Source organism: Gopherus flavomarginatus, chromosome 10, assembly GCF_025201925.1.
Source record: "Gopherus flavomarginatus isolate rGopFla2 chromosome 10, rGopFla2.mat.asm, whole genome shotgun sequence".
Classification (NCBI taxonomy): domain Eukaryota; kingdom Metazoa; phylum Chordata; order Testudines; family Testudinidae; genus Gopherus; species Gopherus flavomarginatus.
In genome coordinates, this window is record NC_066626.1 from 38,268,449 (window position 1) to 38,286,320 (window position 17,872).

Consider the following 17,872-nt stretch of genomic DNA (forward strand, 5'->3'; position numbering starts at 1 on the left):
TGTTTATCTGAAGTTCATAAATCAAGAAAAGATGGTTCAATGGGGAATATTCTGTCCACTTAAAAAAGGAATAATTATTCTACTCTGAAGTTACATTAAAGACCATGAGGTTAACAATATAAAAGCTCTTATCAAGAATTTGATTTCATGCACCACTTCAGGCTATGCCTTTACAGAATCTCTGCAACACTGACACTTGCAGACTACTGAACATTTCTTTAAGGATGTACACTGGTTCTTTGTAAGTCTGATAATTGGGCATCTCTGCAAGGGCTGTGAATCATAACTCCAATACACTGGAGAAAATATAAGTCATTGAGGCACCTGGTGCCAGCTGTTGAAAGCCAGAAATATTCTCTGTAGGCCATAACATGCCATCAGCTGTTAAGAACAACTCCCCACTGAAATTAACAAACTGATTTAAACTGGAAGTTATACTTAAAAGTTGTTGACACTATCTAGCCATATTACATATATTAGAGGAAGTTCAGTTGGAGTTAATCTGGTCAACTGATGTTGTTGTGTTTCTCCTCTGATTATTTCTGGTTGTTTTTCAGATTATTTAGCTGCTTCAGTTATGGGCTGTGATAGAATGAAGAGCTGGTCCTTTGAAGTTATTGGGAGTCTCTCTCTATGCTGTAGCAAAACATTTTAGGAAAAATACTATTTTGGAAAAGAGTATGAAAAAATCAATTGAATATCTTTATAGTTTGCTTATGTTGCAGTGTAAATTTTGAACATGAATAGTCCACCTGAAGAATGTGCGATTGAACATTCAGTCTAAGATTGCTGGCTAAAAATATAATTAATATATAAAACATTATATTGCTGCTGACTACGTATGTAGTTTTTCATGAAAAATCTCAAGTTCAGATAGAATGATTTTTTTTTAATATGACAGGTGGTGAAGTTTACAAAATCCTTTGAGTTGCTGTCTCCAAAATGCAGTGCTGATGCTGAGAACAGGTTAGAACTCATCTTCTATGGTAATGGATTGATGGTTATGTCATAGTGATTTACAGATGTTTGCTCTATTAAACCTTGGTATATTTTCTTATGAAACACTGGACTGATTTGATTAAGATCAGCCTGATCCGGCACTTTTTACCCAGGCAAAACTCCCATTTATTTCCAAGGGAGTATTGCTTGAATAAGGCTCCACATCTACATACTGCCTTTGTGTCATTGTGCACTGCCGATGAGCCAGGGAAGATCTGATGTCCCTTTATTGTTCATGAAGAACACTACCCAATTTATAGTGAAAGAGATTTTGCTTTGCTTGGTGAGTATCAAAGTAAAAATAATTTAATACAGTTGTATTTTGTGTATAGAATGATTTCAGATTTGTGCTGCATTGATTGAATGTAAAATGTTTTACTGCAGTAGTGTCAAAGTTTTACTGCAGTAGTGTCAAAGCCATCAGACTGTTTTTATTTCTGACCTCCGCTGAAAGGGAAAAACATACAGACCTCTTGAAATAGATGATAGTGAGATGGTAAATATGTGTGGCTGCATGCCAGCTGGGAACCCATCTAAATGTATACCAGAATCTATCCTTACTTTCTAAACTTATCTGTAAACCTGATCTTGATAAAAAATAATTAATAGATTGGAAACAGTAGTGCAAACAGATGTTTTTTGCATAACCAAGGCTATTTTCCAAGCCCCCAGTCCTGCAAGGTACTGAGTGTTCCTTGTGAGTGTTCGTTGATCCTCTAAAGGCCCCAAGAAACCAACTGATTGAATGGGAATTCAGGGGTATCATTGAAAGATTAAGGTTGAGTCTTAAAACTGAATCTTACTCCAAAAATTTCACTGAAAGCAGTTTGTACAGGTTTTGAAATTTATATTAGGAATATAATATGAATGCTACAAAAAATCCTCAGTTTCTATCCTGCTAACAATAACTTGGCAGGCAGAGTAGAGATATGGGTCGTATACATGCACTCAAAACAATGCAAAGTTGCTAAATCTAATTTTATGCCCTACCAGCTTTGTCACTGCCCCTTTTAAGAACACACTAAACTAAAATTCACTTTTCTTAATGCTATACTACTTCACTTCCAAAACTGTAAGGAAAGATCCCACTCATAGCTACCACAGTGATTAGAAGCATTATAGGTTAGATAATTATAATGATAGTGCTTAGTACTTTATGAAAAGCATTTCATCCATAGATCTCAAAGTGCTTTACAAAAGTGGGTAGCATTATATCATCCTCGTTTTATGGATAGGGAACCTGAGGATCAGAAGGGTTCATGTGGCCTTGGGTAAGGCCACATAAAGTCAGATGCAGAGCCAGGAATGGAATCCATGTCTCCTAACCCCCATCTGTGCCCTATCCATCAACAGAGTGGGATGGGATAGAGGAAGCAAGGAGTAAAAGGAAAATGAGCAATAAGAAATGAGAATGCTCAGTGTGTGAACAATTGACTCGCTAGTTCATGTGAGAATTATGAATTACTGCTTTTGATCAGGAGCCTTAGAATAGCAATGGCTCTTTCCTAAAACAGTTATTGGGGAGGAAGGGTGTCTGTGTTAAAGCATGGGAACAGGACTCAGGATTCTATTCCTCATTGTGCCTCAGATTTATGTTTTGGCCTAGACAAATCATTCAGTCCCTTCCACATTTGTGTGCGAAGAGGAGCCAGTGCCATGGAAGGAAGGAGTTGCTTGCCACAGAGCTGGAATCTCATGTCCCATGGGGTTCCAGTTTTGCAAAGGAACTGAAGATGGGGTAGTGAGCAGGTCATCCTCCTTTGGGTTCTCACCCTAATTCTTGGCTGTTCCATCTTGCACTGCACTCCCCTTCACACTCTGGGACATCCCATTCAGGGTGGGATTTGGAGGAAGCCACAGTAGAGTTCGCCCTAGATTCACGCTTTGTAGGCGCTGTGCTGGGTTGTAAGATTGAGTCCATAATTTGTTGTGTGTCTGTGCCAGTACATATAGGGTAGCAGAGATTCTTATTTTCAAACTTCTGATATAAAATTTCAGAAGTTGCTATAGAATATATTGACACATTTTCTGATGCCGTTGCTTACATATGATTGAGTCAAGAGTATCTTCATTTTAACCTAAGGGATGTGAATGAGCACATGCATGCATGGTATCAGTTTTTTCAATATACACAGTTGTGTATGCTCATGTAGCTCAGATTAGCAAACCCCTTATCTCTAGTATAAAAAATGACATTACTTTAATCTTTATTCTGTGTGGAGAGTCAGGTTGGGTTTGCAAAGGTCAGTTCTAGACTGGCAGTTAGTGTGCCACATTTAGATCTGCACTGTAATCCTAGCATAAACACACAAATTAGTTGCATTACAATAGGGAAATAAAGGTTATTTGGCATACAGAACAATGCCCAAAGCCCTTGACATTTGAACATTATTTCCAATGACATTTGCCCTTTTCAGTCTAGATTCTGCAGTTCTTATTCAAGATAACGCCTACTGATTTAGAATAACTGGGCATTATGCCTGAATGAAAACTGCAAAATCAGGTGGTTCATCTGACTTTAGTGAAGATATATACCTTTATCTGAAACTGTAGCAGGGAGCCATGCAGACTGTGGAGTGGGGAAAGTACTAGGCAGAAATTCTACAGTGAAGCAGAGTGGCTCCAGGGATAATATAGCTTTCCAAATTCTAATACATTTCCTTTTTTATTGCTAGAAAAAAATGGACTTTTTTTTACCTTTGCCAACTGTTACTTCCCTAAATATTGCCATGGTGAAACAACCCTGATTATCAGTAAATATTTTCCTTGCTTCAGATCTTTTTTTCTCTGCAGTTATTTGCAAAGAAATAGCCTTAGAGACCACGTTTTCTTTGTGTTCATCTCCTGTTTGATTTGTCAGTTTCTCACATACTACATCGTTCGTTTCAATTTATGAATAATCACAATGATATATTCACACTCATTTCTAACAGTCATTTCATTCTTAAAGTGCAAGTTTTGCCAAATGTTTCTAATTTCCCTTCCCCTTTTAAAAAGTATCAAATTTTCTTTTATTCACATTACTAACACCTTCTTAAAAGTCCTGAAGGCTCAGTGCTCATCTGTGCTGAGTTTAGGCTTGATGAAGATGAGGTGCAGGGAAGGTGGCTTTAAGACATCTTCTTACTCCTCCTATCTGAGGATCTGAAATGGCTTATGGCGTAATTTGGAGCAGCCAAAGGGCTGCTTAAAGTTATGGGGGCTGTGATAGTTCCATACGGTCCCACACTCTGATAGCAGTTTTGTGCACTCAGCTCTGCCCCTGGTACTCTCTCCTCCTATGTGGAGGAAGTGAGGAGTGGGTGGCATAGAGTTCCCTAAGCCAACCCTGCATCACTCAAGAATTTCCCTTTCAGGGGATCCTTGGCTGCCCATTTAGGGGAGCTTCCCATTTGCTTGTGCTGTCGAGTCCGACGACTGAGCCTCTTGATTTAAATTTACACCAGAAATAAATAGTGAGATTCTTCCTCTTAAAATCTCAGTTGCTTTCTCCACAGAGTATCTGTAAAACATTTGCTGGTGACGTAGACAATATGCTTTTAAAACTTCATCCTGAATTATGTCTAGTTTCTTTAACTTGAAATTGTATGCTGGTTCAAATGGTTGACACCTATAATCCAGTATGGATTTAATTAGTCTCACATATAATTATAATGTCCAGATTTTAATCTTTGCTGTAAGTCTTACAATTCTACCAATTTTATGGTTGTTTTTTTTTAAAGATACGCACCAAGTGCTCTGCATCTGTAATTAGAATTTTACCCTTAAAGGTTCTTCTCCTCTCAGGTCTGTGATGCCCCTGGAATAAGTCTTAAATAATTTAACTAAATTTTGTACTTATCTTTGAAATATTAAAATATCAGTTTAGATTGCTGTCAAAATATTTACTATATAATTTATTTATTAGATTCACTCAAAATTCTTGTCTCAAATGAACATTGTTAATCTTCTCCTTTTTTAAAAGCATCTTTATTTATAACTTTGCTGAACAATTTTAACATTCCTTTGAAAGAGGCAATTCTGTGAATTAGTCTGCAGAAAATTAGCATAGCCAACTAAATCAGTCCTCTCTCATTGACTGAGACATCCAGCTGTTTTGATACTGTATTGCCCCAAAATTGCTAGTTATTTCTCCAGGGAACTCGAGTCCCTTTGTTCTTTAAAAATGCTTTTTAACTGTTGAAAATTAGACAGTTGTCACTTCAAATCTGAGATGACTTGCATTTATTTTGGCACTTATAAATAGATGCCCATTACTTAGGTCATAATCCTGCTCCCAATGAGTCAGAATGAATTTTGCTATTGACTAGGTGAGAAATAGGATCAGATTGTTTTAGATTTCTGCAGAGTGGGTATAAAAGGGTGGTGAATCAGGCCATGATTCTGATATCCTGTGCTAGTTTTGCTGCCAGTTTTGCAGCCTTTAGGTTAGCTGTGGCAGAGAGTCAACCTTGAAAAGGAATAGCATTTCCCTATTATATGTCTGTAGATTCTCATTGCTTCATCACTCATGTTATCTATTCATGATTCCTTATCCATGTGCCCCACACAATTGAGTTCACAACTGCATATCGAAAGTACAAAAATGTGACACTCCACAAAACATGTTTTCACCATTTCTGCCACTGCTGAGTGCAAGAAATAATGATGTCAAACAGAAAATAATAAAAAATCCCCCCCAAAATTGATTCCTTTTATTTATTAGACTAATTGGAAAAAAACTACAAATAATACATATTTAGGTATCTCACTAAAAGTGATCATTTACAAGTTGCTTTTTTTTGTAAGCATATTAAAGTATGGAAATGCACAGCTGAGACACCGGTCTTAATTCTGATGAAATTAAAAAAAATGTGAAAAATCATCTATTGTATCTTTAAAAATATGGCTAATCTAATCTGAGACCACAAGCACCAGTATTCATCAACTATAATTGTATTATTGCATGGCATCGATACTGGGCAGAGTTAAGGGCACCTGCCTATGTATTTCCAGATATTTTAAGTTTAACCTTAACTCCAAATGTAATTGTTTTAGAATGCTTGTTTTGAGGATAATTACAGCATCTCTGTGTTTTTTATCCAAATCATTGATAGGTTCTCTCAAAAATAACTTCATCATATAGTAGTTTTTATCTGGGGACGTAAGTAGAATTCCATTAAATTTCTGACAGACATTTTGCTGTATGGACAAATTGCACCATTTTTCTTAATTTTGCAGAGACCTGATTCTTAAACAATATATTCTTTAAAACAATTTATTTATTATTTTAAATAATAGAATATGTATGACATATTCCATGACATTATAAAATAACGCTTTCCTTCTGGAAAAGTATTCATTTAAAAGAGAAAAGATATACACTTGACACTTCCCAGGATTGAGCCTTCAGTAATTTCCTGGGACTGAGGCTATGCAAATTTCTCCTTTCTCCGAGCTTTGATACATATTTTACAATACTAGCTGAAGTGAAATTAAGTCAATGTCATAATAATTAAAATCTTTAGTGATAGATTTCTTGTTACTATATTAGCTTGCAGTATTTCTCTTGGTGGGGGAAAATAATTGATTAATTTATTGAAAAAACTGACATTCACATCCTTAGCTATATATTGCTTTATTTGTAACATTGTATTTGATCCAGATTTCTATTTATATTTGAAATCACATTAATAGTTCCCTTCATGGAGTATAGGGACCCAGAACCTAAGAAATACGAGGACCATGATTTTCAAGAGTGACTAGTGATTTTTGGGTGCCTTGAAGGGGCCTGATTTTCAGGGGGCTTTGCTCAGCACTTACTGAAAACCCCTTACACCCATTTAAGATTTTTCAGGTTGGGTAACAAAAAGTGATGCACCTAAACTAACTGATTGTTTTTTTAAAGAATCATCCAGGGTGTTTCTGATAACCAGAAGCTCGATCCTGCAACCCTCTCACTCGCACGAATAGGGTTTACATGAGTAATCCTGTTGACGACAGTGGGTGAAATCCTGGCTCTGTGGAAGTCAGTGGTAGTTTTACCAGTATCTTTAGTGGGGCAAAGATTTTACCCAATGAGACTATTCATGCAAGTGATGGTTTCTGGAATTAGAAAAGGGCTTACAGAAGAGGGCCCTGGTATAACTGCTCTTTCACCAGGATCAAGACTAGGGGCTTGTCTAAACAAACACTTAGCTTGTGGCAGGAGGGGATTCAAAGCAGGGTAGATCAAAGTGCATGACAGAACTTTGAGCGTTTGGCAGCAGAGTGCACATGATCACTTAGTGCGGGATAAGCTAATGCGATAGATTCAAACCTAGTTTGGTGTGAACAAAGTGTTAATTTGGAAAAGTCCGGAGATTTCTGAGATAGATGTTCTGATAGTTCCCTATTATTCTGTGGCTGCTGTCATTTAGCAGTTTGTTATGGCTATAGATAATTCCGATGTTAAAATGACTATGCATGGTGGGCTTTCAGGCAACATTGATTGTATTCTTTTCTTCCCTTGCTGTACCTTTATGATAGTTTCAAAGACAGTATGGAGAAATCATCATCTTATTCTGACTGGCTAATAAATAATAGCATTGCTGAGCTAGTAGCTTCCACGGGTCTTCCAGTGAACATCAGTGATGCATATCAGGATCCTCGCTTTGACGCTGAAGTAAGATTTCTTAAAAATTTAAATACACTGTCATATTTTTGCAGTTCAGAATAATAAAAGTCAAGCAAGTCCAAATGAATATAAAACATAAGAACATTTGTTCTGAATTATCTTTTTCTATCCAGTATGTCCTCTATTTGTCCTTTCAGCAGCACCATGGCTTGAAGCAATAATCACTCGTGACAGAAAGATAGCAAAGGCAGTTTTATCTAGGATACAGCACTGTTCCTACTTATAGGCAATTACTTCACCTATCTGTGCCTCATTTTTCTAATCAGTAAACTGGGGATAATGATGCCTTCCTTTAGAAAATGCTTTGAGATCTATGAAAGCTAATTATTGTTGAAAATTCTACCACTGATAGTTCTTCATGTTCCACATTAGCAGAATCATAGTTGGTAGTTATCAGAGATATTGGGACTCTACACTGAATGTAAACAGGGGCTGTAGTAATATGATCTCAAAAGACAAATGGGTTTTGTGGTCTTACTTAGCAAACCAATGTTATTCCAGTATGTTTTTACAAATAAAATATACACAGTGGGCTAATTTTTTATTTTAGATACTTGCATGCAACTTCCAGTGAAGCCACTGGGCGTTGTATGCGCGTATCCTAGAGCACAGTTTCACTAGCTGGGGTTGGGGAACAGGCACCAGATACTACTTTTGACAGAATTTGTGAGCACTGGGTTACTTTCCTAAGTTTGACAGGACCCAAGAACCGAACTGTCCCCTGAATGGGTTATTCCTGCTTACTGGACTGGGAATCCTAGGAGTTTTGGCTCACAGAGTTTCACTATGATCAAACCCTCCTTTCTGGGCAGACAAGAGGTTTTGTCCCCCTATGGAATTGATGAGGGTTAGACTTACAAATTCTCTTGAGAGCCCACAGAGATGAGGGCCATCCAAACAGTGTTCTTGAGCTTCTGCACTACTTCCCAGCCCCATTGGTCTCTTAAGCAAAGCAGTGTTTCTACAGGAGCTGTTTCGATGCTCTCAAACCTCATTCAGGGGTGAGGGAACTGACATAAATAAATGCCTGTGGGGTGGGGATTAATTAATGCTAAGATCCCTTATGGAACTGGTAGTGGGAATAGCAGTTTACCTCCTGGCCTGGTCAAAGGCCAGTCCCTGCAAAACATCCACAGAGGTCAACAGGGTCAGTGCTTCCCACTTCTGCTCTGTCCCACTCAGACTAGCTGCTTTTTGCATACTTTCACTGGCAGAGAAGAGGGCAGGCATTACGTGTGCGCAGATTTTTTCTGAGGACCAAGCCCTTTCTGTACTGGGGGAGGGATAAACCCCTGCCCATCCCTTGGGAACAATGAGCCATCAACTCCACGACCTTAATTTTTTCAGAGAAGCTGAACACCCACAATTCTAATGGAAGTCAATTGGAGCTGCAAGTGCCTAGCATCTCTGAAAATCAGGCCTCAGTTTCCACAACTCACAAATCATAACTCAGTTTCCACTCCACGTAGGGAATGCTTTGGCTCGGAGTTTTCTTGTTATTGTTTGAGTAGCAATATAGAAACTCCTTTTCCGGTATATACTCACATAGGATTCTAACAATGTCAGATTTGGAATATTTCAAGTTATTCCAGTTTCTTGAAATTTAAACAACTGGGTCACAGTGAGCTATAGACAGAGAGGCAAATTCCACCCTGATTTGTATCCCTTATAACACCATTACTTTAGTGGACTTGCCTTGGGGCTGGGCAATGGGTTTAGAGTAAATCAGTGCATAATTCTAGCCAGTGAGCCTGTTAAACTACATTACTACAATGAGCACACTTTCAAAGAACCTTCTATTTTGACAGTTTCAATTGGTTCCAGTGGTACTCCCCATTTTGTGTATAGGGAAGAGCTTTCAAACCAGCAGAATCTGCCAAAACAGAGAAGTACTTAAAGTATGCACCCACTGCACTAGTTTATGGGAAAACTATGCTATTCAGAATTTCAGAAAGTACAATTAATGCTTGGGGAATATTTTCTGTCAAAAAGAGAGAGATGCTGAAGTAAAACACGTCATATCCTTGATGTGTCTGCAGTCACACTTTTAATATGCCAAGTTCTGATTAATAATGCAGCCATCTCATATTTGTTTCAAACTTACTTAAAGTCTATGCCAGTAAGAGATACTGACTAACATATAGGAGAAGAATTATGTGAATTACCAAATATAAAGGGCAATAATTATTTTCTGTTGATATTGTCATAAAAATTTATCACAACTGGCATTGTGAATTAAACAATGATTTCAGGAGACAATCAAGTGTATTTAAAAAAAAGGACGTCATCCTTATTACTAAAATAAAACATGCCTTTGTATTTGTAATCACATGTTCTATTCTTCTGTCTCTACTATTGTTACAAAAACTCTCTTTCCGCCACACTAATTTTTATTTTTAAATGAAATTCTGATGCTTCATTGTCAAATCACTTTCACTGAACATTTAGCACTGAGATATTTTCATTAAACTTATTTTAAGATCTACATCAAGATCTGCAAAAATTCAGACAATAAATGAAACCTAGCAGTTTTCTCCCCCCTTGAAAAGCTGAATTATATTGAAATGGGCCTTACGAAGCTCCATCTTATAGAATTTTACAACATGGAACAAAAAGAATATATGTAACTTATATTTGATTTCTATCTAAATGCATATGTTTTAGATCTTGCACATGTGAGATTATATATTGACTCACATACTAGTATGAACTAATACAAGGAGGCAGTTTTTATATATTACATTCCATATGCATATGTTACATATTTAAAAATAACATGCTCCCTGGGAATATTAAACAAGTTGTCCACAAGGTGATCACTTTCAATTTTTATTACCCCACCGCAAGGGTGCTGGAACAATTTGTATAGTGGGGGTGCTCAGAGCCATTGAACTAAACTGTAAACCCTGTATATGATAGAAACCACTTCAAGCCAAGGGTGTGGCAGCACCCTAGCACCCCTAGTTTCAGCACCTATGCACCACCATTTTGAAATGAAAAAAAATCACAATTTTGGAGAATAATATATCAACAATATAGGGAAAAAAGTTAAACAGAAAATGCTATTGGGACCAAATTCAGCATTGGTGTAAGTGTTCATCTCAGGTGAGATCAACTGAATTGTGCTAGGCTGGCCCAGTTATATAAATTTGTACTCAAACATACAGCCTTTTGCATCTTGATGGTATTTCTAGCCTAATGTTTTTCCTCATTTTTTTGTATTTTACAAGAAGTAAATGGAAAAATATGGTTAAGTAACTGGTAAAACATGACAATCGTGAGGGACTGAAGTTCATTGTTAGTTATGATCAATGTTTGATTGTTTGAGAGGGTTTTGAAAGGCAGCTGGTGATCTGAGTTCAGTACATTGCACATATTCCTTCCGCTTAAATATAATTACCCATTTCTTCACAGAAGAGCCATAAGACTAATAGGGCTATGTCCTATCATAGATTTTATGCGGGACTCCCCATTGATTTCAATCAGAAGTTCCACATATGTATCGATGGGAGGATATGACTCTAATAGTAAACTGAATTGCTTCACACTTTTCCAGATGGCAGTTCCCCCAAGTCCTCAGTTGGAGGTCATTATAGAATCAGTATACAACTGCTCACATGGCAGCCTTTGGAACTGCAGCATCTGAGAAAGCATCTGTTCTCAGTACATTGCTTCCTTACAGAATTGTAATCTTTGCTCCTCAAACTCCTCTTATTTGTAGTCTGTCACCATTTCCCCATTGTGGGTTTTACAATAGCACCAGAAGCACCTCCTGATCTCTACCTTTGGCTGAGAGCTGCAGCCGGTCTCAGCCCACACTGTTCGCCCCCTTCAACCTCTCTTCAGAGTTTGACGAATCACTTGCCTCCCTTGGAACGTCTTGCAGCACTAACTCCAAAGAACAGCATAGAAAATGGAGAATCCGTGGCTTAAAAGTTACATTGCAAAGCTTCATATCACAATATATTACCTCAAAACAAGCAGAGAGGCAAAAGGTCTTTTCTGAATTACAGGTGACATCTACATAGGAAATCTCACTTCCTGATTTTTGATCACAGCCCTCAGTTCCTCCTGAAACTTGCCTTCTTCTCTCACCCAATTCCCAGCTCACTTCTTGCCTTACCTCTGCAAAACTTAAAACTATCATCTCCTCTCTTATTGACTGTTTTTGAAACCAACATCAGATTAACCCTTCAGGGAGGGCACCACACCTCTCTTCTGAACCCATTTGGCAGGTGATTCATATTCTCTTTCCTAAGCCACCAATATATTTGTCCCATGAGTGATCTCCTCTTGGTATAGCCCTTCCTTGAAACTGTTCTATTCAGCTGTTATCCAAATGACTGGGCATTATCCCAGTCATGTTTAGTCTTTAGTTCAAATCAAGAACCAAAACATTGTAAGCTCTCTGAGGCATGCGCTGTGTTTTCATATATGTTAAGACAGTTTCTAATACAGGCCCTGATTCAACCAATACTTTGGGCAAAGCCCTACTTGCTTTACTCATGCAAGTAATCCTACTATAGATTAGGCATCAATAGGCGTTTTGACTGAATTAGGGCTGCAGGATTTGACCCATGTGGAATTAAACTAATTTGTAACTATGAGCTTGTTGAAGTCCTCCTTTATGTTACTATTAGCGGGAACTCAGAGGACTACAATTAGCTTACTCCAATACTGTACCCATGGCTAAAATTCTCATTTTTTACATCCTAGGCTGACCAGTTTTCTGGCTTTCACATAAGGTCTGTTCTTTGTGTTCCTATATGGAATAGCAACCACCAAATAATTGGTAAGATATTTCACATAACTAAGTTCAGAATTATTGTGCTTATATGAATTTACTTCTGTTTTCTTAATTGTGTTCCTTTTTCTTCTGTGTCCCAGCTGAATATTGTTAAGCAGTTAGAATACCTAGGAGGCATACTGAGTATACAAGAAGGAACATTTTTTGACTTGGATACTGTATGGACTGTTCTTCAGCTTTCCAATTGCTTCATTGTTATATTACTTGAAATAATAATCCCTTTGTTGAAACTTCCAAGTGAAAGAGATGAAAACTGATCGGTTCCTTTAACAATTTTCACGAAAACTTTTGCATGATTATTGAACAGCTGGTGCTAGGCATAAGCAGACTAAGCAATTGCTTAATGCCGCGAGCAGCTCAAGGGGCCCCCCATTAGCTGTTTTATTGTTTGTTGGAGGGTGAAATATTCCTGCTTAGGGCTCCCAATGGGCTAACACTGCCTCTGCCATATTGAGACATCATTCAAGGGCCTCTGTTTTGTGTACACAGTTTGGGCAATTGTTGGTCTGATCCTGAAAGGTGCTCCATGGAGTCTATACAGATTAGACAAATAATTACCTGGTTTTTTTCACACAAAAAAGGAGGCCCTCTAAAATTATGGGGCTATGAATGATCATGGCTCAATTGAAGTCAATGCAGCGATGACCGTTTACAGCAGCTGAGACTTTGGGCCATGGCCCCATATGTTATGGCAGGCAATCAAATAGGGTTGAGAGTGGTAAGTACGTTGCAGATGTGATGTGCACTCATCACATCACAGGACCAGGCCTTGTCTGCTTAAGCAAGCAATACAAACATAGTAATTGTGCCTTTTAAAAACTGTGGTTTATGATGTTTGTTGCATAGCAAGAGGCAAAAGAGAAATTCATTGATACATTTTACAATATTTTGTGAGAGCTATAAGTAAATAGAAGGAATAGTCTTTCACAAAGGAATTTAATATTGACTCATGTAGAGCCACCAGCTTTTAATAGTTTTTCCCTACAAGTTGCTTAATCGAATTGTGTATTTATTGACTCAGTAAATGGTTGGGCCAGTTTTGGGCGGAAAGAGACTTGTATATGTGGGTCATGGTAAATTAGCTAAGAGTTAAGAATGAAGGCACCGATTCAGCAAGTTACATAGGCATGTGCCCTGAGGTCTTTGGGACTACTGATGTGCCTAAAGTTTGTCAAATACTTAAGTACCTTGCTGAATCAGGGTCTTAATCTCTCACACAAAGCATTGAATAATACCATGTAGACTGCCAATATTATACTTGCACGACAGACAAAACAGCTAACAGTAGTAAACTGAATCATGTCATCAAAACAAAACAAAAACAAACAATGAGACTTTCGGACATTGCTATTTGTTATTACTGTTTTTCATAATAAATGATTTGGAGATTTGCTTTAGAGTTGGAAAAATGTTGTAATTAGTAATTAACAGAATTTCTGCATTATGAATTAATATACATTAAAAGCTTTGTCTTAACTTTCTAAAGGGGTAGCTCAAGTGTTGAACAGGCTTGATGGGAAACCTTTTGATGATGCTGATCAGCGATTATTTGAGGTAAGATGTACTTAACTTTGCAACAATTCTGTACTCTGCCAGCATAAAGTCCATATTTCTAGATATTGAGGATTGTTTAACCCTAACTTGTAAGGAAGAGGCTTGCACTGTCTATATTCTTATTAGCAGATTCTCCATTGATACATTTGGATTCTAGCTTATTGTAAGTGACAGCTGTTTGAGAGATCCCACCACTCCATGCCCTGTTTCATCTTTCTCACCATTAATCAACAAACAGAAAAAAGATCTTATTCTGACCCTGATCTGCAATGGAATAGGATAAAACTAGAGATAGAGTCCGAGCTACAAAGTTGGAATCCTAATATGAATTTCTCCAAAAATTTGAGAGTTCAGACATGGGTTTTGGCACATCTATAAACAAAAAATAAATAATAAGGATTAAAACCGTTGTTACAGATTGTATTTAAATTGGATAATTATTTAACTATCCTCTCGAGCATCTCTCAGATCTAGTCTCTTTGTTTCCTGTAGGTAGGAATTGGATCTATTCATTATAAGAGTATCATGTATAAAAGTGTTTTGGTATGTTTGTGGCCAAATTAAGAGGGTATATAATTTATTTATGTGTATTGCTGTAGCATTCAAATGCTCCATTCAGGACCAGAGTCCCATTGCACTTTGACCTATATAAAGACACAGGACAACATGGCTTGTTACATGTATGCAGGATTTTTGATCACACAGTTACTTAAACATATTAGATTAGCTTTCTGCATTGTTTTTAATATGGGATAATATTTTATGGAAATAGCACCCCAAAGTACTTTGTCAGTCTTCCAGTCCCTGTACAATACTGGGAGGGATGACAAACATGGCATATATGGTTTTGCACACCATCATAGTTATTGTATGTTTATCAGTCGTGGTTCACTTAAGGCCAAATCTTGGTCCAGTTGGAAAGACCCCAAGTAAGAGTGAGATTTGGCCTATATTATGTTAAGAGATTACTCATTTTAGCTTGAGAACTAGGTCAGGTGTTATATTTGGAGCACCTCATGGAAAGCAGGCTGTTTTGAAAATACAGTTACCTAAACAGATTCTTCTCATAATTATTTATCTTACAGAACAGCTTTACTGACCTGTATTCTCCAGCTAGCTTGCCCTTAACTAAATACAATTATTTCTATAATGTATCTGTTTTCTAGTTTACTCCTCATCCTATTGTTTCAAACATCTAAAACAGCATTCATCTTTGTGTTGTTTTTTAAATGAATTCTTTCTTTTTAGGCTTTTGTTATTTTTTGTGGCCTGGGCATCAACAACACAATAATGTATGACCAAGTGAAGAAATCTTGGGCAAAGCAATCTGTGGCTCTTGACGTAAGTATATGATCAAAGTATTCAAACACTCTGTAAATCATTTTTGTCATAAACATATCATAGATAAAAGGTCATTCTGCTGCAGAATTTATCACAGTGAACTTTGTAGTTAGCCTCATTTTCTAAATATACAGTTCTGTCTGCTTAGAATTCTCGTTTCATAAGGGGAGATTATGTAGGGTACATTTATTATAATGAATCTAATCCTCAATTTGTTTAAATTAGTGTAGCTCAAAAGAATCCCCCAGTTGCAGTGTACATATACCAGCTAAGTATTGAATTGATAATGGCATACAGACAAACCCAGGAAATGGTGAGAAAGGAGAGAAAGGAGAAACAACATTTTAAAAAATAATAGAAGTAATGAGAGTCATGTTATGCTGTGAATGAAACCTATATATTCCCATCCAGTGAGGAGAGAAATAAATAGCACCAAAGTAGTGGTCACCTGTAGGAAGTAAAGTGAAAAAAAGCGAGTTTTGAGCAGGGATTTGAAAGAAGAGAGTGAAGATCCTTGGGGCCCTGGAAAAGGGAGGTTAAGTATACATGGGGGGGGGGGAGAGGGGTATGTCAAATGTCAGGATTTCTTTGTTTTACTTCCAGTCTACAGTTGGATCAGAAGAGTGCAGTTACTGAAAATTTGTAGAACTTGATATACCACCCAATTGTGGGTAATTTTTTGTTTTTAAACTTATTGTATGTAATGAAAAAGGCAGAGCAACTGGGGAAAACTCTGAAGGGAAGAGCTGAGGTATCATATATATCATTAGTACTTTTAACTTCATGAGGCGAAATCTGTAGAATTTTTTCTTTCACAGTTATATCCATTATTGGAATAAAGTGAGGGCCTGCCAGAGCTGAGGTCTGGTACTTCAGGGAAACCAAATTTTCTCTACTAAAGGTCAAGGCTAACTGATAATAAAAGCTCTCTCTAGTTCTGCTACTTGGCCCTGGTCTACACTACAGGGTTAGGTCAAATTTAGCCCCATTAGGTTGATTTTATAATGAATGCTTCTACACAAGCAACCTTATTCCATCAACCTAAAGGGCTCTTAAAATAGACTTGTGTGCTTCTCCCCGGCTAGGGGAGTAGTGCTAAAATTGCTGGGTCGAATTTGGGGTAGTGCGGATGCAAATCGACATTATTGGCCTCTGGGAGCTATCCCAGAGTGCCCCAATGTGACCGCTCTGGACAGCACTTTCAACTCCAGTGCACTAGCCAGGTACACAGGAAAAGCCCCGGGAACTTTTGAATTTCATTTTCTGTTTGGTCTGTATGGTGAGCTCAGCAGCACAGGTGACCATGCAGTCCCCCCAGAATCGCAAACAAGCTCTAGCATGGAGCGAACGGGAGACACTGGATCTGATTGCTGTATGGGGAGAAGATTCTGTGCAGACAGAACTCCAATCAAAAAGAAGAAATGCTAATATACATGCCAAAATTGCACAGGGGATGATGGACAGAGGCTGCAACAGGGACACACAGCAGTGCCGCGTGAAAGTCAAGGAGCTCAGGCAAGCCTACCAAAAGACAAAGGAGGCAAATGGTTGTTCTGTGTCAGAGCCCCATACATGCTGCTTCTATGATCAGCTGCATGGCATTCTAGAGGGGGACCCTACCATTACCCCACCACTGTCCGTGGACACCTACAAGGTGGGGCGAGTCTCACGCAACACAGAGGAGGATTTTGTGGATGAGGAAGAGGAGGAGGTGGAGGAGAATGCGCAGCAGGCAAGCGGTGAATCCGTTCTCCCCAGCAGCCAGGACCTTTTCATCACCCTGGAGCCAATACCCTCCCAAGGCGGGATCCCTGACACTGAAGGCGGAGAAGGCACCTCTGGTGAGTGCACATTTGTAACTACAGTACAGGGTTTAAAAGCAATAGTGTTCAAAGTTTGATTTGCCATGAAGGCTTGGGATGCATTCGTGGCTGGTACAGCTACTGGAAAAGTCTGTTAACGTGTCTGGGGATGGAGTGGGAATCCTCCAGGAACATCTCCATGAAGCTCTCCTGGAGGTACTCTGAAAGCCTTTGCAGAAGGTTTCTGGGGAGGGCTGCCTTATTTTGTCCTCCACGGTAGGACACTTTACCATGCCAAGCCAGTAGCAAGTAGTCTGGAATCATTGCAGTACAAAGCATGGCAGCGAATGGTCCTGAGTTTTGGTCGCATTCAAGCAACATTCGGTCTATATCTTTCTGTTAGCCTCAGGAGAGTGATATCATTCATGGTCACCTGATTGAAATAGAGGTATTTTAGTAATGGAACAGTAAAATGACCCCATTCATGCTGGGCTGTTTGCATTTGGTTAAAAGGGATCATCCCTGAGAATAGCCACACGGCGGGGAAAGGGGTGAAGGGATCATCCCAAATAGCCACGCGGAGGGCTGGGTGGGGGAGGTGTGTGCTGCACATCCACCCGAAAACCGCAGCCTCTCCTTTCAAATGGCAAACCCAACCGACATCGCTTGCTTTGGGAAAGGAGGGCGCTGCAGTTTGAAAACATTCTCACATAT

The 17,872-nt window shown here is 38.4% G+C and overlaps 1 protein-coding gene across 2 annotated transcripts in view; it reads left to right on the plus strand.

Moving 5' to 3' along the window:
* The window catches only part of PDE11A (phosphodiesterase 11A), a 218,185-nt gene that overhangs the window by 113,698 nt on the left and 86,615 nt on the right, over positions 1–17,872 (plus strand). For both annotated transcript variants that reach the window (XM_050969014.1, XM_050969012.1), the window contains exons 5-9: positions 902–966; positions 7,507–7,642; positions 12,371–12,446; positions 13,948–14,015; positions 15,264–15,356. In XM_050969014.1, the coding sequence (XP_050824971.1) occupies positions 902–966; positions 7,507–7,642; positions 12,371–12,446; positions 13,948–14,015; positions 15,264–15,356 (438 nt within the window). The remainder of the gene's footprint in view (positions 1–901; positions 967–7,506; positions 7,643–12,370; positions 12,447–13,947; positions 14,016–15,263; positions 15,357–17,872) is intronic.